Source organism: Kryptolebias marmoratus, linkage group LG12, assembly GCF_001649575.2.
Source record: "Kryptolebias marmoratus isolate JLee-2015 linkage group LG12, ASM164957v2, whole genome shotgun sequence".
Lineage (NCBI taxonomy): Eukaryota > Metazoa > Chordata > Actinopteri > Cyprinodontiformes > Rivulidae > Kryptolebias > Kryptolebias marmoratus.
Window position 1 is genome coordinate 5,133,829 of NC_051441.1, and position 23,633 is coordinate 5,157,461.

The 23,633-nt window shown below is 42.1% G+C and overlaps 2 protein-coding genes across 6 annotated transcripts in view; one reads left to right on the forward strand and one right to left on the reverse strand.

The window, feature by feature from the left end:
- Positions 1–23,633, reverse strand: part of znf385c (zinc finger protein 385C) — a 137,833-nt gene that overhangs the window by 12,699 nt on the left and 101,501 nt on the right. For all 4 annotated transcript variants that reach the window (XM_025008893.2, XM_037978566.1, XM_037978567.1 and 1 more), the window contains one exon: positions 20,369–20,555. In XM_025008893.2, coding sequence (XP_024864661.2) covers positions 20,369–20,555 — 187 coding nt within the window. The remainder of the gene's footprint in view (positions 1–20,368; positions 20,556–23,633) is intronic.
- Positions 2,083–10,354, forward strand: LOC112451007. 2 transcript variants are annotated; one of them, XR_005233826.1, is made up of 2 exons: positions 2,083–10,004; positions 10,130–10,354. XR_005233826.1 is itself a non-coding variant. In XM_025008891.2 (2 exons), the coding sequence occupies exon 2, from the start codon at positions 3,586–3,588 to the stop codon at positions 9,607–9,609; it is 6,024 nt and encodes a 2,007-aa protein (XP_024864659.1). In that variant the 5' UTR covers positions 2,083–2,750; positions 2,876–3,585; the 3' UTR covers positions 9,610–10,354. The 2 variants fall into 2 exon arrangements, 1 of the variants encoding a protein (XP_024864659.1); XM_025008891.2 differs by having other exon boundaries at positions 2,083–2,750; positions 2,876–10,354.

Consider the following 23,633-nt stretch of genomic DNA (forward strand, 5'->3'; position numbering starts at 1 on the left):
AACAATTTGACCAAAACAACTTTAATTCTGTCCCTTCCCATCAAAAGATAATTTTAGTTTTGAACTCTGGCATGAAAAGCAGCGGGTCTTGAATTATTTCCTTGTTGTATTTTGAGATTTCATGTGTTAACCATGTTTTCTGTTGCCCATTTTCTGCCTGTTTCCCCTCATTCTTGCCTTCAGTTTATCATTCACATATATTCTTCATCTGCCCATTAGCCTCAGCTGCACTCACTCAGTGATCACCTCTCCCAGGATACCTTCAGTCTTTGTTCCATCATGCTTTTTGTGCCTCTTTTATGGCGTCCTCTTAGTTTTGCGTTGCCTCGTTCCTTGTGCGTTCCCTGGATTTTGTGTTGTTGCTGTTTGATACTCTGTCAGCTTTTTATTTTATTATTAAAAACCTTAGTTCTCCTGTGTTTGAGTGCTCACCTCAGCTCACAACATGTGCAGCCAAATCTGCAAATGAACGTGACGTTTATAGCTTTAAAATTCAGTATTACAAGTTTGGAAGTGATCGTCTACACAAGTGCTGCGGGCGATACAGTTAGAATAACACTTTTAGATCCCAGTGGTTTGTGTGAACAAAAGAGAAGAATTTCATGCTATTTTGCTTGTAAAAAAAAAAAAGACAAAAGAAGCTAATAACTACTAATGTTCCTAATTACAGGTAAAAATGCACATCAGACGAGATGTTTCGACAGAGATCATTAAAAAACTGTGAACAAACCTCAAGAAAGACACAAACATGATGGAGAAGTCACAGATTAGAAGCCACTTCTAAGTTTCCCAGAACAAGAATTACAAACCTCTCAGCTTGGGTATAAAATGATTTTAGGTTTACAAGTTTGACAACTGGTTGCTACGAGGAAACTCAATAAGAAAGCAATGCATGAACAGTAGCTGCACCCTGTGTTTACTCATTGTTAGTTGTGAGCCTGGATGCTTAAAGCGACAGTCAACAGGTGTGTTATTGGTTCCTCGGTGCAGACAATGTGGGTATTAGCCTCAGACAGTCCCCCCCCACCAGCCTTTGGTTTTCATGACAGGCATAATTCATTTCATAGAGCGTTAATTTGGAGAGCTATTCCATTACAGTCTGGTATTGTGGTGCATGCCAGCACTGGATCGCACTGCTGCATTTCAATTTCACATTAGGCCAATCACACAATTGGGCTTATTAAAGAGTGTTCTTCTGCACAAAATTGCCTTGGAACGACAAAATTATTCACAGCATAAAAATTAGCTGTGACTTATCTACTTTCTCTCCTCGCTGACCCTCCTCTTCAGCGCTCCTTCTTTCCTATTTGTCCCCCTCTCCCTCAGTCTCCTTCTTTCATTTCATCTTATCTTTCATTTCCCACTCATCGTCTCGATTCGCCTCTGTCGCCGTTTCCCTCTTTCGGGGGCCTTTGCAACGGCAGAATATTAAAATTATATTTGATGAGAGTGTTATCGGGTCCTCGGTCTTTTGTCCACTTTCTCCTTTCTGAAGGAGAGTCTTGGCGCTCAAGGCAAAAATGTGTGTGGATGTGTCCATGTGTGCAGGATAAATTGTCTCCCTTCCTCTCTGACAGTACTTTTATATCTCTTCTCTGATAATCTGTCTTGCATTTGGAAATCCTGCTCAGATAGTGATCTACTTTGGGACAAAAAGCAGAATAAAGTGGGGATCTAGTCCTGCTCCAGATGGATAAATAAAAAGTCTGGACTCAGACAAGTACAATATAAAATGGTAATGGGCTTCCTCTGCAGTCAAAATACCAAAAAATATGTTTTTGCTTCTTACTTTTCCGACATTAGATGTCTATATTTGCACCGTAGAAGTGAAAACATATAAACTTTTTGCAAACTAGATAAACCCTTTTGATTTCTTTCAACTTTATATTTGTTTTGGCAGTCCATTAAATGAAACCCCTATTCAAGCAGCACTTTGTAGAGCTCTTTCCAAGTTGCACAAACACACCAATTCTGGTTCTGTCACCGTCCTCTCGTTCTAACTTAGACAGACGAGAGCAGGAGGGAGTAATGAGGAGTCAAGGAGCTGAAATCAAGAAGAAAATGGAGTAACAAAGACGGCGGCGAGACTCTGATCGATCGAAAACCAGCCCCGTTTTTTACACAACACCTCACACTTTTCCACAATCTCGCAACTTTGGAGGCTTCGATCAATCACGAGGCTGAGTGCGGTGAACACCCAACTCTGAGCAGCAGAATGAAAGTCACTTACGTTGCCTCCAAATATTTCATCCAACTCAACTGAATAACAAGCAAGTGGATCCTAACTTCAGCCAAACACTCAGGGCTCATCTTTGATCAACAAGTCAAATCTGTAATTTGGTCTAGTTACTTCCATTTGAGAAATAAAGCCAAAATACGCACTCTCTTACCTTTCCAACAATTAGAAACTGAAATCCATGCTTTTATGTCCTTGCGTTTAGATTACTCTTAGTCCCTCTGCTCCCATTTAAGCCAAGACTCCCTTTCTTGTCTACAGTGGTTGTAGCGAACGCAGTCAAGCATTTTTTATGTATATTTTGGGAAATACTGTTTGGTTTGGTTAATAACGTTATCTGACCACTTCAGCAATTACGTCATCACTTGGTCACGTGATGCTTTCGATAAAGGGCTGTAAGTTTCGTTTCATGCTCAGTTGGTTTTTGCAAGCGGTAATAGGAAAGACAAAGAACTGAAATTTGGAAGAAATGGACTTCTAGCAACTCCTAACCTTCTGGTTGGAGGGGCATACGGTATGGACAATTGAATGGAATATTCTTGTGTTTGTATATGTGTAATAAGTTTCATTTGAACAATTTATATAAGAGAACATGACGGTTTAACTGATGTATATTTGCCACTGTGTATTTTATTGCAGTGTTCACGGTGGTCTTGGGCGTTTATGTGACAGAAAATTCCTTTAATAAACGTTTGGAACCATCAGTCGGAGCGTTGCATCTTCATCAACCAGTGAGAAAAGTTGGGAGCAGCTATAGTGAACACGTGCACCGTATGCAGCTCGGCTCGAAGCCAGAGAACAACGAGGGAGACCGCACAGTGAAAGCAAGCTGTGAACTTCTCGCCAGCCATGCTGAGATGGATGGGGGAGAGGGAAAAGGACCGTTGCAGCTTGAAGACTACAACTCGCCTGCAGCTTGAAGAAAACTACCGCTCGTCTTTCAACCTTGCAATCTGCTCGGACCGTTGCGATTGCAGTGACTTGCAAAATATGGCGGCGGCTGGCAATCAGGACAAGGATTGAGACTGTGCCGTTTCCACAAGTAATCACAAGAGCAACAGCGCGCCGTGGTCGTGAGTAGTATCACCAAGCCTTTGGCTTTCAGGTTTAGTTGATAAGAAACATTATCACTTGTAAATATTTGAAATTAAGTGTGAAAGGCCATTGTGTGCATATTTTGTGTGAATATTTCTGGCCTGTGTTATTAAGGAACTAGATATTCCTACTTTGGATTTCCTGTTTGGTTCTATATGTGTATGCCTGATATTTGAAATTAATACTGAGGATTACTTATAGCACAAGTTTAGCTAAGGTTTTGCTTAAGATTTTGATTATTAATAATTCAGAAAATGGATCAAAGTGAAGAGAGTGCTCTTGTACTTGAGGGAGTAATTCAGGCTCTTGAAGAAGAAAAAATAGACTTACAAACCAAGTTAGAAACTGAAACAGATGCAACATTAAGAGACCAAATGACAGAACGCATTGCTGAAATTGATAACAGTCTGCAAGCACATAGCGTAGAGAGTCAGGAACCAATTTCTGAATCTGAACAACTTAGGCGATCAGAAAGAGAGCGTAGACCAACCGAAAAATGGCTTAACTATGCAAAAGAAGAGAGTGCAAAAAAGGAAAGAAAGTTTATGTTAACTTATGTCAGCTTCAAAGGTGAGGTTCAGTACATTAGGAGCCAACTCAAAAAAGAATGTGACAAAGAGAGTCTTGAAAGTATGACAGCTACTTTAGAAAGATATGAGTCACACCTAAAGCAGGAGTATGACAGCTTACGTGCATTGACCACACCAAGCCAAGACATAAGACGGCGAATGGATAGCTGCACCTCAGTAACTAAGGAAGTAGTTGCTCTGTTGAAAATACGTTGCTCAGAAATAGGCAAAGAGTTCGATGCTGCCGCAGTGAAGAAATCACTCGTTAAATTACTTCAGAGAGACGATGCCAAATCAGTATATGGGTCTACTGTATCGAGAGCTGGCGCAGGTAGCGTAGCAGGAAGTCAAATGTCAATTAAAAAAACAGAAGTAGCTGCACGTTTAGCATCCAAACGTGCTGAAATAAACAGAGAGAGTGAAATAGCTGCACAAAGAAAGGAAGTGTTTGCTCAGCAAGAGAAGTTGAAAATGCTGGAAAACCAAAGGGATCTGGAAGCTATGCAAGCTGAATATGATGTGTATGAGGAGGAGGAAATGAAAATGAACGGAGAAACAGGAGGAAAGCAAGAAATAACTCTGCCTCCAAGTCAGCCCCAAGGAGAAAGGAAAAGTATAACTCTGTCTCCAGGGCAGTTCCAAACTCAACATAACCCAGCGCCATGTGCTCAGATTGTCCATGAAACACCAGTCTCTCCTCGTTCTGAAAAACAATCAGAGCAAAGGCTGAATGATGCGACACTAGTGCAAGCCTTCAAAGAATCTCTGATGATAACAAGACTTCCGGCACCAGAGCCATCCGTTTTTACTGGTGATCCTCTGAAATTCACTGAATGGCGCACCAGCTTTAAAGCCTTGATAGAGACTACCTGTACAAGCCCAGCACATAGACTGTTTTATCTCAGAAAATATATAAGTGGAGATGCGCTGTCTGTGCTGGAAGGAACTTTTTATCGAAGTGATGATGAAGCATATACGCAAGCCTGGGATGCACTGAACAAGCGCTATGGGCACCCATTCATAGTGCAAAGAGCCTTTAGGAGTAAACTTAGTAGCTGGCCCAAGATAGGACCAAAAGAGCCACTAAAACTAAGAGAGTTCAGTGATTTTCTTGTTTCATGCAAAAATGCAATGCCTCATATATCAGGTCTTAAAGTTCTAGACGATTGTGAGGAGAATCAAAAGCTACTTCAGAAACTTCCTGACTGGGCAACAACTCGATGGAATCGAATCGTCACCAAGGAATTGGATGACTGCAAGCCATACCCAAGTTTTGAAGCATTCTCAAACCTCTTAGCCGAGGAGGCACGCATTGCCTGCAACCCGGTTTCCTCGCTTCATGCTTTGAAGAAGACAGACGAGAAACCAGGCACAGAAGTAAAACGCATCAAAGTCAGAACCCTCGTGACAACAACAAAGGTTGCTCAAGGGAAAGATCCTCCAGCTAAGGATTCAGGTGAATCAGCAAGCTCAACAGATAATTCATCTGCTGCTCGAACAAAGAAGCAAATAAAATGCATATGCTGTCAAGAAAACCACTTCATTTACAAATGTGAAAAGTTTGCTGCTCTGACTCTTGAAGAGAAGAAAGCGTTTGTGAAAACCAACAAAATGTGCTTCGCCTGCTTGAGAGTTGGCCATGTTGCAAAAGATTGTCGGAAAAGGGCTACATGCAATGTTTGTAGAAAAGGCCATCCAACTCCGCTTCATGACGAACCGGCTCAAGTGGAGAAGTCTGAAGCCAACCAACAGAGAGACAGTAACGCTACTGCTTCGTGTAGTATGAACATGGCGAATGCTGACCGCACTTCAATGATAGTCCCAGTGTGGCTGTCTAGTACTGTCAAAAGTAGCCCAGAGATCTTAGTGTATGCTCTGTTAGATACACAAAGTAGCAATACATTTGTCACTGAAGACATGTGTGAAAAACTAGAAGCACACACTGAGCCAATTAAGCTCAAGTTGTCAACAATGACTGACAGGTCAATAGTGAATTGTCACAGAGCCTGTGGGTTAAAGGTCAGAGGATACAGTTCCGAAGAATGCATTGAACTACCACCAGCTTACACTCGAGACGATATTCCGTTGGAGAAGACCAGCATTCCAACTCGGAAAACAGCCAAAGGATGGACACACTTGCTTAACATAGCTGATGAGATGCCAGACCTGCTAGACTGTCCTGCTGGACTGCTAATAGGCTACGATTGCGTCAGAGCTCTAAAACCGAAAGAAGTCGTATCAGGAGCGGAGCATGAGCCATATGCAGTGAAAACAGACCTCGGGTGGAGCGTGGTTGGTGCCAAAACACCTAATACTGGTGGAGGAATAAATGCAGGATTCTGCTATCGCATCTCTGTAAAGGAAATTCCACCTATTACACCTGCATGTGCGATTAAGGCTCTTGAGAGAGATTTTCAGGATACAAATCCTACAGATGGAACGATCTCCCAAGAAGATATTCAGTTCCTACAAATTCTGAAAGAGGGAATCCATCATAATGACAATGGATATCTGGAGATGCCTCTGCCTTTCAGAGAGCGCCCCCAGCTTCCTAGCAACAAGCATTTAGCCACAGTTAGGCTGAAACATCTGAAAGGAAAAATGGACAAAAATCCCAAATACAAGGAGGACTATGGTCAGTTCATGGTCAATGTTTTCAAAGATGGTGATGCAGAGGAAGTCCATGCAACATCAAAAGATGGGAACACCTGGTACATACCACACCATGGAGTGTACCACCCGCGAAAGCCAGAAAAGATCAGAGTTGTCTTCGACTGCTCTGCCAAATATGAAGGCACTTCGTTGAATGACCACCTTCTCACGGGACCGGATTTAACCAACGCCTTGACTGGAGTGCTGTGTCGGTTCCGACAGTATCCAATTGCGATCAACTGCGACGTGGAGAAAATGTTCCACCGCTTTCATGTCACTCAAGAAGATCGGGATTTCATGAGGTTCCTGTGGTGGGAGAATGGGAACACAGCGAGTGAGCCCAAGGAATACCGCATGAGGGTGCACATATTTGGAGCGGCATCATCGCCAGGTTGTGCGAATTACGGCATGAAATACCTCGCCACCAAATATGAGCATGAGTACCCCATGGCAGCAAACTTCATCCGTAGAAACTTTTATGTGGATGATGGTCTTGTCAGTTTGGATACCGTGGAAAAGGCCAAGCAACTTGTTCATGAAGCAAGAGAAGTCTGTCAGAAGGGACAGCTGCGTCTGCACAAGTTTATTTGCAATAACGAAGTGGTCTTGGAGAGCATTCCAGAGAGTGAGCGTGCTCCACAAGTCAAGGACGTGGACTTAAACTACACAGAGCTACCAGCTCAGAGAGTGCTAGGAGTTAAGTGGAACATCGAAATGGATGTCTTCTCATTCAATGTGGTCCAACAAGAAAGAACAGCCACTCGACGAGGCATCTTATCCACAGTCGCCAGCATATATGATCCGCTAGGATTTCTGGCCCCCTACATCTTGACTGGGAAAAGAATCTTGCAAGAAATGTGCAAGCGAGGTGTAGGTTGGGATGAGCTTGTCCCACCAGAGTTAAGGCCGAAGTGGGAGACATGGCTCAATGATCTGAACAATCTTCAAACCATTCAAATAGCAAGGTGCTTTGTTCCCAACAATCTTGGCACGATCCAGAAGATAGAGCTGCATCACTTTTCTGATGCCAGTAATGATGGCTATGGGCAGTGCTCGTATATCAGGATCGTGGCTGAAGAACAAGTGCATTGCACTTTAGTTATGGCTAAGGCTAGGGTAGCACCCATGAAGATTGTCAGTATACCACGTCTAGAACTCACCGCTGCCACAATCTCTGCAGCCATAAGTAAAGTTCTCAGAGAAGAGCTTGACTTGAAAATCGATGCTGAGTACTTTTGGACGGATTCACAAGTGGTACTGGGGTATATCAAGAATGAGGCCCGGCGTTTTCATGTCTTTGTTGCGAACCGGATCCAGAAGATCATAGACTCTACTGACCCCAATCGATGGTTTTACGTTGAAACAAGTCAAAACCCGGCAGATTATGCATCTAGAGGACTCAAGGTGGCAGATCTAATGGCATCAGATTGGCTAAAGGGACCTAAGTTCTTATGGGAACAGGAAATTGTGACTAATCCAACAACCCCAGAGCTTCTCATAGGTGACCCAGAGGTCAAAGTCCTGAAAATGGATGTTGTGCAGGAAAATGACCTTCTGATAAGGCTGGCAAGGTTTTCAGACTGGGTCACTTGCCTTAACGTCATTGCTCGCATTCAGAGGCTGGCTCATAGGGACATATCTGGGCCTGTTACAGTAGAGGAGCGAAAGAAAGCAGCTCTTGTGCTGATCAAGGCGGCACAAAAGGAAGCATTTGGAGAAGAGCTGAAGCTGCTCAGCCAATCACAAAAACTCAGGAGAACTCACAAAATGTATGAACTCGATCCGTTTCTTGAGGACAGAGTGCTCAGAGTTGGTGGCAGGTTAAGAAGGTCATCAGCGTCGCTAGAGTTCAAACATCCCGTAATACTCCCGAAAGAAGGCATCGTAACGCATCTGATACTTGATCATTGCCATAAAAGAACACAGCATCAAGGCCGAGGGCAAACACTGAACGATCTCAGAGCCAATGGCTACTGGATTATGGGTGCTAGTAAAGTTGTGGCCAAGCACATCAGGAGTTGCGTGACCTGTAGGAGGGTACGGGGTCGAACTGAAGAACAGCGTATGGCTGACTTGCCTGTTGATCGAATAGAGCCATCTCCTCCTTTCTCATATACAGGCATCGACTGTTTTGGTCCTTTTTACACGAAGCAAGGTAGAAAAGAGTACAAGAGATATGGGCTGTTGTTAACATGCCTAAGCTCTAGAGCCATTCATATCGAGATGCTCGAGGACCTGACAACTGATGCATTTCTAAATGCATTAAGATGTTTCATTGCAATAAGAGGAACAGTCAGACAGATTAGATCTGACCAAGGTACAAATTTCGTAGGAGCAAAGAGTGAGTTGGGAAAGTGCTTGATGGAACTTGACAAGGAAAGGATTGCGACCTATCTCGCAAGAAAGGAATGTGACTTCCTTATGAATGTTCCCGAAGCCAGTCATATGGGAGGCATATGGGAGCGTCAGATTCGGACGACAAGGAGTGTGATGAGCTCTGTCCTAGCTCAGGCTAATGGAAGACTGGACGACTCCTCATTAAGAACGTTCTTCTATGAGGCCATGTCCATAGTCAACAGTCGCCCGCTGACAACAGACACCCTAACTGATCCCAAAGGTGCTGAACCCTTGACACCCAATCACTTGCTTACTATGAAGTCTACAATACCCCTTCCACCTCCAGGAAAGTTCGTTCAAGAAGATCTGTATGCAAGAAAAAGATGGCGCAAAGTACAGTATCTCTCAGAACAGTTCTGGAATAGGTGGCGCCGAGAATACTTAACCAACATCAACCTTCGTCAGCAGTGGCATGCAACCAGACGAAACGTGCAAATTGGAGATGTAGTTATCGTTAAGGATGAAAACACTCCCAGAAATGAGTGGCCACTAGCTAGAGTAGTTGAGGCACAGGAAGATGATGATGGTCTCGTGCGAAAGGTGAAAATACAAGTAGGCCAAAATAAGTTAGGACCGAAGGGTGAGCGCTTAACACAACCTTCATTTCTTGAGCGTCCAGTGCAGAAATTAGTTGTGTTAGTTGAATATTATTCAAAATAGCTCAGCATTAACATGAAAATCAGTCACCTATTGTAAGATCTATTGATGGAAATTTTGGGTAAAGGTTAAAATTGAAGTTATTGAAAATTACATGTTTTATTTCTTTGAATATGGTGAAAGTAAACCTTTTGTAATTTTGGTGGCAGTGTAGCGAACGCAGTCAAGCATTTTTTATGTATATTTTGGGAAATACTGTTTGGTTTGGTTAATAACGTTATCTGACCACTTCAGCAATTACGTCATCACTTGGTCACGTGATGCTTTCGATAAAGGGCTGTAAGTTTCGTTTCATGCTCAGTTGGTTTTTGCAAGCGGTAATAGGAAAGACAAAGAACTGAAATTTGGAAGAAATGGACTTCTAGCAACTCCTAACCTTCTGGTTGGAGGGGCATACGGTATGGACAATTGAATGGAATATTCTTGTGTTTGTATATGTGTAATAAGTTTCATTTGAACAATTTATATAAGAGAACATGACGGTTTAACTGATGTATATTTGCCACTGTGTATTTTATTGCAGTGTTCACGGTGGTCTTGGGCGTTTATGTGACAGAAAATTCCTTTAATAAACGTTTGGAACCATCAGTCGGAGCGTTGCATCTTCATCAACCAGTGAGAAAAGTTGGGAGCAGCTATAGTGAACACGTGCACCGTATGCAGCTCGGCTCGAAGCCAGAGAACAACGAGGGAGACCGCACAGTGAAAGCAAGCTGTGAACTTCTCGCCAGCCATGCTGAGATGGATGGGGGAGAGGGAAAAGGACCGTTGCAGCTTGAAGACTACAACTCGCCTGCAGCTTGAAGAAAACTACCGCTCGTCTTTCAACCTTGCAATCTGCTCGGACCGTTGCGATTGCAGTGACTTGCAAAATATGGCGGCGGCTGGCAATCAGGACAAGGATTGAGACTGTGCCGTTTCCACAAGTAATCACAAGAGCAACAGCGCGCCGTGGTCGTGAGTAGTATCACCAAGCCTTTGGCTTTCAGGTTTAGTTGATAAGAAACATTATCACTTGTAAATATTTGAAATTAAGTGTGAAAGGCCATTGTGTGCATATTTTGTGTGAATATTTCTGGCCTGTGTTATTAAGGAACTAGATATTCCTACTTTGGATTTCCTGTTTGGTTCTATATGTGTATGCCTGATATTTGAAATTAATACTGAGGATTACTTATAGCACAAGTTTAGCTAAGGTTTTGCTTAAGATTTTGATTATTAATAATTCAGAAAATGGATCAAAGTGAAGAGAGTGCTCTTGTACTTGAGGGAGTAATTCAGGCTCTTGAAGAAGAAAAAATAGACTTACAAACCAAGTTAGAAACTGAAACAGATGCAACATTAAGAGACCAAATGACAGAACGCATTGCTGAAATTGATAACAGTCTGCAAGCACATAGCGTAGAGAGTCAGGAACCAATTTCTGAATCTGAACAACTTAGGCGATCAGAAAGAGAGCGTAGACCAACCGAAAAATGGCTTAACTATGCAAAAGAAGAGAGTGCAAAAAAGGAAAGAAAGTTTATGTTAACTTATGTCAGCTTCAAAGGTGAGGTTCAGTACATTAGGAGCCAACTCAAAAAAGAATGTGACAAAGAGAGTCTTGAAAGTATGACAGCTACTTTAGAAAGATATGAGTCACACCTAAAGCAGGAGTATGACAGCTTACGTGCATTGACCACACCAAGCCAAGACATAAGACGGCGAATGGATAGCTGCACCTCAGTAACTAAGGAAGTAGTTGCTCTGTTGAAAATACGTTGCTCAGAAATAGGCAAAGAGTTCGATGCTGCCGCAGTGAAGAAATCACTCGTTAAATTACTTCAGAGAGACGATGCCAAATCAGTATATGGGTCTACTGTATCGAGAGCTGGCGCAGGTAGCGTAGCAGGAAGTCAAATGTCAATTAAAAAAACAGAAGTAGCTGCACGTTTAGCATCCAAACGTGCTGAAATAAACAGAGAGAGTGAAATAGCTGCACAAAGAAAGGAAGTGTTTGCTCAGCAAGAGAAGTTGAAAATGCTGGAAAACCAAAGGGATCTGGAAGCTATGCAAGCTGAATATGATGTGTATGAGGAGGAGGAAATGAAAATGAACGGAGAAACAGGAGGAAAGCAAGAAATAACTCTGCCTCCAAGTCAGCCCCAAGGAGAAAGGAAAAGTATAACTCTGTCTCCAGGGCAGTTCCAAACTCAACATAACCCAGCGCCATGTGCTCAGATTGTCCATGAAACACCAGTCTCTCCTCGTTCTGAAAAACAATCAGAGCAAAGGCTGAATGATGCGACACTAGTGCAAGCCTTCAAAGAATCTCTGATGATAACAAGACTTCCGGCACCAGAGCCATCCGTTTTTACTGGTGATCCTCTGAAATTCACTGAATGGCGCACCAGCTTTAAAGCCTTGATAGAGACTACCTGTACAAGCCCAGCACATAGACTGTTTTATCTCAGAAAATATATAAGTGGAGATGCGCTGTCTGTGCTGGAAGGAACTTTTTATCGAAGTGATGATGAAGCATATACGCAAGCCTGGGATGCACTGAACAAGCGCTATGGGCACCCATTCATAGTGCAAAGAGCCTTTAGGAGTAAACTTAGTAGCTGGCCCAAGATAGGACCAAAAGAGCCACTAAAACTAAGAGAGTTCAGTGATTTTCTTGTTTCATGCAAAAATGCAATGCCTCATATATCAGGTCTTAAAGTTCTAGACGATTGTGAGGAGAATCAAAAGCTACTTCAGAAACTTCCTGACTGGGCAACAACTCGATGGAATCGAATCGTCACCAAGGAATTGGATGACTGCAAGCCATACCCAAGTTTTGAAGCATTCTCAAACCTCTTAGCCGAGGAGGCACGCATTGCCTGCAACCCGGTTTCCTCGCTTCATGCTTTGAAGAAGACAGACGAGAAACCAGGCACAGAAGTAAAACGCATCAAAGTCAGAACCCTCGTGACAACAACAAAGGTTGCTCAAGGGAAAGATCCTCCAGCTAAGGATTCAGGTGAATCAGCAAGCTCAACAGATAATTCATCTGCTGCTCGAACAAAGAAGCAAATAAAATGCATATGCTGTCAAGAAAACCACTTCATTTACAAATGTGAAAAGTTTGCTGCTCTGACTCTTGAAGAGAAGAAAGCGTTTGTGAAAACCAACAAAATGTGCTTCGCCTGCTTGAGAGTTGGCCATGTTGCAAAAGATTGTCGGAAAAGGGCTACATGCAATGTTTGTAGAAAAGGCCATCCAACTCCGCTTCATGACGAACCGGCTCAAGTGGAGAAGTCTGAAGCCAACCAACAGAGAGACAGTAACGCTACTGCTTCGTGTAGTATGAACATGGCGAATGCTGACCGCACTTCAATGATAGTCCCAGTGTGGCTGTCTAGTACTGTCAAAAGTAGCCCAGAGATCTTAGTGTATGCTCTGTTAGATACACAAAGTAGCAATACATTTGTCACTGAAGACATGTGTGAAAAACTAGAAGCACACACTGAGCCAATTAAGCTCAAGTTGTCAACAATGACTGACAGGTCAATAGTGAATTGTCACAGAGCCTGTGGGTTAAAGGTCAGAGGATACAGTTCCGAAGAATGCATTGAACTACCACCAGCTTACACTCGAGACGATATTCCGTTGGAGAAGACCAGCATTCCAACTCGGAAAACAGCCAAAGGATGGACACACTTGCTTAACATAGCTGATGAGATGCCAGACCTGCTAGACTGTCCTGCTGGACTGCTAATAGGCTACGATTGCGTCAGAGCTCTAAAACCGAAAGAAGTCGTATCAGGAGCGGAGCATGAGCCATATGCAGTGAAAACAGACCTCGGGTGGAGCGTGGTTGGTGCCAAAACACCTAATACTGGTGGAGGAATAAATGCAGGATTCTGCTATCGCATCTCTGTAAAGGAAATTCCACCTATTACACCTGCATGTGCGATTAAGGCTCTTGAGAGAGATTTTCAGGATACAAATCCTACAGATGGAACGATCTCCCAAGAAGATATTCAGTTCCTACAAATTCTGAAAGAGGGAATCCATCATAATGACAATGGATATCTGGAGATGCCTCTGCCTTTCAGAGAGCGCCCCCAGCTTCCTAGCAACAAGCATTTAGCCACAGTTAGGCTGAAACATCTGAAAGGAAAAATGGACAAAAATCCCAAATACAAGGAGGACTATGGTCAGTTCATGGTCAATGTTTTCAAAGATGGTGATGCAGAGGAAGTCCATGCAACATCAAAAGATGGGAACACCTGGTACATACCACACCATGGAGTGTACCACCCGCGAAAGCCAGAAAAGATCAGAGTTGTCTTCGACTGCTCTGCCAAATATGAAGGCACTTCGTTGAATGACCACCTTCTCACGGGACCGGATTTAACCAACGCCTTGACTGGAGTGCTGTGTCGGTTCCGACAGTATCCAATTGCGATCAACTGCGACGTGGAGAAAATGTTCCACCGCTTTCATGTCACTCAAGAAGATCGGGATTTCATGAGGTTCCTGTGGTGGGAGAATGGGAACACAGCGAGTGAGCCCAAGGAATACCGCATGAGGGTGCACATATTTGGAGCGGCATCATCGCCAGGTTGTGCGAATTACGGCATGAAATACCTCGCCACCAAATATGAGCATGAGTACCCCATGGCAGCAAACTTCATCCGTAGAAACTTTTATGTGGATGATGGTCTTGTCAGTTTGGATACCGTGGAAAAGGCCAAGCAACTTGTTCATGAAGCAAGAGAAGTCTGTCAGAAGGGACAGCTGCGTCTGCACAAGTTTATTTGCAATAACGAAGTGGTCTTGGAGAGCATTCCAGAGAGTGAGCGTGCTCCACAAGTCAAGGACGTGGACTTAAACTACACAGAGCTACCAGCTCAGAGAGTGCTAGGAGTTAAGTGGAACATCGAAATGGATGTCTTCTCATTCAATGTGGTCCAACAAGAAAGAACAGCCACTCGACGAGGCATCTTATCCACAGTCGCCAGCATATATGATCCGCTAGGATTTCTGGCCCCCTACATCTTGACTGGGAAAAGAATCTTGCAAGAAATGTGCAAGCGAGGTGTAGGTTGGGATGAGCTTGTCCCACCAGAGTTAAGGCCGAAGTGGGAGACATGGCTCAATGATCTGAACAATCTTCAAACCATTCAAATAGCAAGGTGCTTTGTTCCCAACAATCTTGGCACGATCCAGAAGATAGAGCTGCATCACTTTTCTGATGCCAGTAATGATGGCTATGGGCAGTGCTCGTATATCAGGATCGTGGCTGAAGAACAAGTGCATTGCACTTTAGTTATGGCTAAGGCTAGGGTAGCACCCATGAAGATTGTCAGTATACCACGTCTAGAACTCACCGCTGCCACAATCTCTGCAGCCATAAGTAAAGTTCTCAGAGAAGAGCTTGACTTGAAAATCGATGCTGAGTACTTTTGGACGGATTCACAAGTGGTACTGGGGTATATCAAGAATGAGGCCCGGCGTTTTCATGTCTTTGTTGCGAACCGGATCCAGAAGATCATAGACTCTACTGACCCCAATCGATGGTTTTACGTTGAAACAAGTCAAAACCCGGCAGATTATGCATCTAGAGGACTCAAGGTGGCAGATCTAATGGCATCAGATTGGCTAAAGGGACCTAAGTTCTTATGGGAACAGGAAATTGTGACTAATCCAACAACCCCAGAGCTTCTCATAGGTGACCCAGAGGTCAAAGTCCTGAAAATGGATGTTGTGCAGGAAAATGACCTTCTGATAAGGCTGGCAAGGTTTTCAGACTGGGTCACTTGCCTTAACGTCATTGCTCGCATTCAGAGGCTGGCTCATAGGGACATATCTGGGCCTGTTACAGTAGAGGAGCGAAAGAAAGCAGCTCTTGTGCTGATCAAGGCGGCACAAAAGGAAGCATTTGGAGAAGAGCTGAAGCTGCTCAGCCAATCACAAAAACTCAGGAGAACTCACAAAATGTATGAACTCGATCCGTTTCTTGAGGACAGAGTGCTCAGAGTTGGTGGCAGGTTAAGAAGGTCATCAGCGTCGCTAGAGTTCAAACATCCCGTAATACTCCCGAAAGAAGGCATCGTAACGCATCTGATACTTGATCATTGCCATAAAAGAACACAGCATCAAGGCCGAGGGCAAACACTGAACGATCTCAGAGCCAATGGCTACTGGATTATGGGTGCTAGTAAAGTTGTGGCCAAGCACATCAGGAGTTGCGTGACCTGTAGGAGGGTACGGGGTCGAACTGAAGAACAGCGTATGGCTGACTTGCCTGTTGATCGAATAGAGCCATCTCCTCCTTTCTCATATACAGGCATCGACTGTTTTGGTCCTTTTTACACGAAGCAAGGTAGAAAAGAGTACAAGAGATATGGGCTGTTGTTAACATGCCTAAGCTCTAGAGCCATTCATATCGAGATGCTCGAGGACCTGACAACTGATGCATTTCTAAATGCATTAAGATGTTTCATTGCAATAAGAGGAACAGTCAGACAGATTAGATCTGACCAAGGTACAAATTTCGTAGGAGCAAAGAGTGAGTTGGGAAAGTGCTTGATGGAACTTGACAAGGAAAGGATTGCGACCTATCTCGCAAGAAAGGAATGTGACTTCCTTATGAATGTTCCCGAAGCCAGTCATATGGGAGGCATATGGGAGCGTCAGATTCGGACGACAAGGAGTGTGATGAGCTCTGTCCTAGCTCAGGCTAATGGAAGACTGGACGACTCCTCATTAAGAACGTTCTTCTATGAGGCCATGTCCATAGTCAACAGTCGCCCGCTGACAACAGACACCCTAACTGATCCCAAAGGTGCTGAACCCTTGACACCCAATCACTTGCTTACTATGAAGTCTACAATACCCCTTCCACCTCCAGGAAAGTTCGTTCAAGAAGATCTGTATGCAAGAAAAAGATGGCGCAAAGTACAGTATCTCTCAGAACAGTTCTGGAATAGGTGGCGCCGAGAATACTTAACCAACATCAACCTTCGTCAGCAGTGGCATGCAACCAGACGAAACGTGCAAATTGGAGATGTAGTTATCGTTAAGGATGAAAACACTCCCAGAAATGAGTGGCCACTAGCTAGAGTAGTTGAGGCACAGGAAGATGATGATGGTCTCGTGCGAAAGGTGAAAATACAAGTAGGCCAAAATAAGTTAGGACCGAAGGGTGAGCGCTTAACACAACCTTCATTTCTTGAGCGTCCAGTGCAGAAATTAGTTGTGTTAGTTGAATATTATTCAAAATAGCTCAGCATTAACATGAAAATCAGTCACCTATTGTAAGATCTATTGATGGAAATTTTGGGTAAAGGTTAAAATTGAAGTTATTGAAAATTACATGTTTTATTTCTTTGAATATGGTGAAAGTAAACCTTTTGTAATTTTGGTGGCAGTGTAGCGAACGCAGTCAAGCATTTTTTATGTATATTTTGGGAAATACTGTTTGGTTTGGTTAATAACGTTATCTGACCACTTCAGCAATTACGTCATCACTTGGTCACGTGATGCTTTCGATAAAGGGCTGTAAGTTTCGTTTCATGCTCAGTTGGTTTTTGCAAGCGGTAATAGGAAAGACAAAGAACTGAAATTTGGAAGAAATGGACTTCTAGCAACTCCTAACCTTCTGGTTGGAGGGGCATACGGTATGGACAATTGAATGGAATATTCTTGTGTTTGTATATGTGTAATAAGTTTCATTTGAACAATTTATATAAGAGAACATGACGGTTTAACTGATGTATATTTGCCACTGTGTATTTTATTGCAGTGTTCACGGTGGTCTTGGGCGTTTATGTGACAGAAAATTCCTTTAATAAACGTCTGGAACCATCAGTCGGAGCGTTGCATCTTCATCAACCAGTGAGAAAAGTTGGGAGCAGCTATAGTGGTCCAAAACTAAGCTGCTAGACTTCTCACTAAGTCCTTGTTTGCTCTCATATAAGGTATCTCTAAAATGTAGACTTTATATTTAAACTCCTGGTCGACAAAGAATTAAATAACCAGGCTTCTGCTTCCCTCGGTGAACCCCTAAGGCAGGGGTGTCAAACTCCGGGCCTCGGGGCTCCACTGTCCTGGAAGTTTTAGGTTTTTCTGCTCCAAGACACCTGATTCAAATGGTTTAATTAGCTCCTCACCAAATCATCACATTCACCAGAAGCACGTCCACAAGTCATCCATTTAAACCAGGTGTTTTAAAGCAGGAACACGTCTAAAACATGCAGGAGATCGGCCCCCGAGGAACGGGGACTCTGTCTGAATCCCAAACTCTGGAACAGTCTTCCTCTTAAAGTTAGGATGAAGAGCTCTCTAGAGTGCTTTTAAATAACAACTGAAAACCTGCCTCTTTTCAAGATAATTGTGTGAGACGATGATGATGAGCCTAAACTCTAATTTCTAATTTTAAGTCTAATTTTTACTTTATTTTAGTGTTTTTGCATTGTTGCATTTTCTTTTAGTATGCTTTTATTGTATTTCATTTAATGTAAAGCATTTTGTGCCTTTGGTTTTAAAAGGAGCAAGACGGAGACGAGTTTAACAGTGAGAGCTGAAATATGTGCAGTGTAAGTCAAGGATGAAGGTCTAAACTGTGATTTGTCTTACTGAGGAGTGAAGGAGAACGTTCCTCAACTGGAGCTGAAAACCTGGATAAATTGATGGACAGCTTTGTCACTCATCCAGCCCTGATCCATCTTGTGATTTAGACCTTCCCTTGGTAATATCGCCCTCCTACCTTTTGCCTCAAAGCTTCAATCTCGAACATGTTTACGACTGTTCCATGGTTGGCTTCAACCAGAGCTGCAGTTGGCAAACAGTGGGGCGAGGTTTTGAAAATGGATTACCTTAGCAGGCCTTTGGGTCCAGCGGTTCCAATCCCACACAAGCTGCAGAACTGAGTACTATTGGACTTTTGCTGCCAGTTTCAACCCCTTAGCTCTCTTACAGTTTTGGTTTTCTGCTACTTTTATTGACCGTAGGCGCTCTACCATGCACGTTAACGTTGGATTTAATCGGATCATTGAGGAACTCACTAACCTTTTTTACTCTACCTGAACCGACAATATGGACCCAATGTCTCCAGTCAGGGTTAAAAGCAATAAATCCAAACTGGAGCCAAACACACGTGCATTCAGACTGTAGAGAATTAAAAAAATCTAAATACTTTGATTAAATTAGTTACAGTTGTAATCTTGTCTTTAACAATCACCTTTACAGGTTATATTTACTTTTCCAAGGGTCTAAAAAAAGACCATGGATTCTTAAAAAAAATAAAAAGATCTTCAAATACTGGTGTCTAAAAGTGGCTGAAAGTTGTCTTCATATAATAATTTGTCTGTCAGAATCCTTAGTTTGTTCGTTGATTAAAAAAAGTGATAAAAAGATAAGGTTAGTTGTCTAAACTAGGTTTTTTGTCACCAGTTGTGGGCAATCATGTACTTGACTTTGTGTGTGTGTGTTTGTGACTGGATGGACTTTGATGAAACTGTTAGTAAATAACCTGATTCAAGATGGCTGCCACAACTAAATGACCTTAGCAAACACAAGAAAGGCCACAACGCAGTCATTTTTACAGACGATGAGCCAAGGTTTGGTGTGGTAGTAGCTGAGAGTCATCCCCAACATGCAGTTTGAACAGATACTGTAACATTTTTGTTTATAATTTTAACATGTAAGGTGGCAGGTGATATGCATTCCTTCATTTAATTTTATTTAAGACTATTTAAAAATGTAAATGATCAGTTTGTTTCTAAAAATGCTGAAAAAAGGTGTTTTTGCTTTCATTTTAACTTGTTTTTATAACTGGATATGTATCAGTTGCTGGTTTTTTTTAGTTGTTTGCAGCTGGAACAAAATGCAGCCGCTCGTTTTTAACAGGAACAAAAATGTGTGATCATATAACACCAGCGTTGGCCTCACTCCATCAGCGTTTTTGTTTCTTACAGGAAAGGTTTTAGGATTTCAACACCTGGATTTAAGGCTCTAAATGTTCTGGCCTTTTTGCATTTACTCGTTCAGCAGATACTTTTATCTAAAGAGACTTACAAGTAAAGAAATCACACAGCAGATAAGCATATCAAGGTTAATTGGGGATTCAGCGTATTTCCAAAGACACGTCAACCAGAAATTGAGAACATTGTGAGATATTCTGATGACTCCCTCGTGAATGCTACTCTCCAACTAGTGGTCATCCCAGTGAGATACTCCTTTTAAGACAAATCCTCCAATTACTCATTAATTCATTACACCCAAATTAGGACACTGAGGTTAACCAATCAGATAATTTGCGTTGCTACAAGATCTAAACACAAAGATGGAGGTGATCGTGCCTTTGCAGTTGCTGCTCCACATCTGTGGAACAACTTAGATATCCAAATAGGAAATGCCCAGATCTTATAAAGTTTTAACACACAGTTAAAGGAGGCAGAGTGGGGAGATAAACACACAAGATCTATACTCAAAGTGAAATGCAGAGGATCAGGGAGGAAAATAAAAGGGCATGAAGGAGGACGCTATCAGTAATCTGAAGGGGGCTAGAGGCAGGAGTTTAAAAAAAAAAAAAAAATTTTTTTCTCATTCGAGAAAACTGGAAGATTGAAAACTAGCAGGATGTACAGGCTGCTACAGAAATCAAGTGTAATTAAAAAAAAAAAAAAAAAGGAAAAGTGGAAACTAGTGGAAGCAAAGCATTAGAAAGTGATCAACCACAAAGTCGAGGAGAGCTCAGGAAGATCAGGAACAAATATCCTGCTCTTACAGCTGCTTTCCTTCTCTAGGCTTGTATCTGTAAGAGGAAGAGCTGCATCGCTGGATATCTTGCTTCGGTCCCTTTCTCTTCCTGTGGATGAGGCATCCGCGGCTCGTCGCTGCCTGTTCTTCTGGGCCTCCATGGCTTTCAGTTTCCGGGCATGCTTGTGGCCTTTATAGTGGGCCTCTGCTTGGTTCTGTTGGGAAAATCAGAAAAAAAAAAAAAAAATACAGGTTAAAGGAAGATGGAGAGGGAAGTCTGTGCATTATCTGAAGGAAAGACTGGAGCCCACGTGCAATAAATGTTAAAATACACGCCTGAATATTCCCCTCTCGCAGGCGTCCGGAGGCAGAAAGGAGGAGAGTCTGTTTCCACCTGATAACGGAGCTGGCACACTGGGAGGCCAGAGGTATAATTGCATGTGTAATATGCAACAAGGATGAGGATTCCATCTCTACAACTACCCTATTAATGTGCACTGTGAGAGTCAGCCTCTGCAAAACCCAGGCAGGTTTGGCAATACATACTAATGTTACACACATTTGAGCCCCCGTGAGCACACAAACACAAATCAGACACGAAACACATTCTGACTGACTGCACTCCAGGAAAAAAAAAACAACACAAATTTCCCTTTCTGTGGATCGTTATCTAGCTTTACATTCTCATCCTTCTCATGACCCGTTCAATCTGCGAACAAAGGCTTTGTTGTTAGACTAAGCAAGGACATAGAGAAAAAAAAAATCAATAAACAGATCACTCATTAAAGGCTAAAACAACATCTGGGGATCAGCTCTCATCAGCTGGCATGGAAGGAACATCGTTACGGATTTAAGTACCAGAACAAGGACACGTGTACAAAATAACTTCAAACTATAGCAAACCTTGAGTAATGTGGGCATTTTCATACTCTTAGATAAAGGTTGAACATATCACCCAACGTCGTTCGTGCCAGAGATTTAAACTAAAATCATCTGATGATGAGAAGAGACGAGTTACAGACATTCTGGTCAAACCTTGAAAATGATGTGAGATCCTGCACTCAAAGAACTTGTTGAGGATGACTCTCAGCTATTAGCACACAACGCTTGTGCTGGCTAATGCCTGTTAGCTGCGGTGGCCATCTTGAACTGGGGTGACTCCAAAAATGTATCAGTTGTGGATGAACATCCAGTGATTATTTCCTGAGAGTTTCATCAGAATCTGTTCAGTATTTCATTAAATACTTAGCAAAACTTTTGCACAATCAATTAGCGCTCAAAGTACGTGTTAGGGATAACAATCAGCTACTAACGCACAAAATCTGAGCTCAATATCTTTAAAATTTACAGAGTTATAGTTATTTTTGTGTTTCCTAACACTTAGCTGTGGTTGCCATGTTTAATTGTGTTGACTTTAAAAGTTAGTGGATTACAGAAGCACATCCAAAGATTTTATTCTGAGAGTTTTATTAAAAGGTTCATGAAATATTTTGCTAACATTTACACACAGTTGAATCAAATAGTTAATGGCAAAGTTTTAAACAAAAATCTCATGCATGAGTTAGGAATAATATCAAATTTTAGCTCAATATCTATAAAAGCGTCTGAGTTATAACCTTTTTTTTTTTTTGCTAAGGTCGCTTAGCTTAGGCAGCCATCTTGAATGAGTTGGCTCCATAAATTAATCAGATGTTCATCCAATAATTACTTCCTGAGAGTTTTAATACAATCCATCCAGTGGTTCACAAGATATTTTGCTAACGCTACAGAATCATTTATCAGAGATAATTAGCATTTAGAATGTGGAGCAGATTAGTGTAAATGCTTATTATTTTGTATATTATGGCACCAAACCATCTTCCTATCCTTTCACACTTTCTCAACAATCAGTCACACAATTACTACAAATCAGGCAGAAAACAATTTGAATAAAAAACGGACACTTCTGTGAAAAACTCCTCGGTGAGAAGCTAATACGTGCAGAAATTAGATATGAGGCCAGCAAACTCCCCAAGATTTTATTTCTTATTTTTATGTGGTGCAAAAATGCCAATTTCCTTGATTGTCTGAGAATTAACAATACATCAAATCCCACAACCAATTAAAAAAGATTAGTGCTCGAGCTGCAGTTCAGTCCTCCACCCACATTCAGAGCATTCAGTGTTGGTCATGTTCGTAGTGACCCAGTGAGGTGGCTTTTGTTGTGGAGGACGTAAGCATGCAAAAAAACAAAAGGTTTCAGGGAAATCATCTGATGCGATTGGATCAGCCGGTGGCAGCGTCTTCATCCAACCGAGTCTCGGTGGAGGCAGAGGGACGAGGCGTGAAATGAGCTTTGGTTCGGTCAGGAGAAACTACAGAGGGAGACAGTTCTCCTCGAAAGGATTCAAGATTGTTCAGTCATCAAGATATCCCTGGGATCAGAGCAAACAAGGGACTATATATATGATCATACTGTAGACATACGCTGAGTGGGTGTTAAAAATGTCTTTTTTGAGCATTTAAGAGGCACGAGTCCTGTCTGCTGTGGGAAATACTCGAACATGGAAGTTGTAAAGCGTTTGGCAGTTTAATCAGACAGATGCCTCATAACTAAAACAAAAATTAAGATTTATAGCAAGTGCATAAAAAACACACTAAATCCACAATTTTCCACTGATGATCTCACATGATTAAGTCCTGTAACAACATTTCAGCCCAATAACTCCTGGATTATGGACACAGAAAACACCCAAGGGATGGAAAAGTGTTCATTAAAAAGCATTTTCATAATAACAATCTATGCAAAACTGTAGCCAAAACCTCTAAAGTAAAAACCAAATCTTGACAGAACCCCTTTCATCTTCTTGATCATTAAACTAATAAATAATAAAACAGGAAATAACTCAAACTTTCTGGAAATTATTCGTTATTGAGAAACTAATGGCTGCAGCACAAACGCGTAATCTGTTGTTATTGTTGTCACGCTCGGGGTCGTAGGTTAGGAGGGAGGTGAGTCTGTCATATCATAGCTTGTCCACACGATAACACAACAGTGCGTTTCAAGATTTTTTCACTCTGGAACCCAGTTTCAGAAAATATTGATTACATAAATTCCGTGTGGAGTCAAAATTGAAACCATAAAGAAGCTTTGCATATTCACAACATGGTTAAAATCACTGGAATTGAATTACAGGTGCTGGTCATAAAATTAGAATATCATGAAAAAGTAGATTGATTTCAGTAATTCCATTTAAAAAGTGAAACTTGTATATTATATTCATACATTACATACAAACTCATATATTTCAAAT

What these genes read in the sequence shown, in the direction of transcription:
- LOC112451007 (XM_025008891.2), top strand. Translation starts at nt 3,586, where the DNA reads ATGGATCAAAGTGAAGAGAGTGCTCTTGTACTTGAGGGAGTAATTCAG.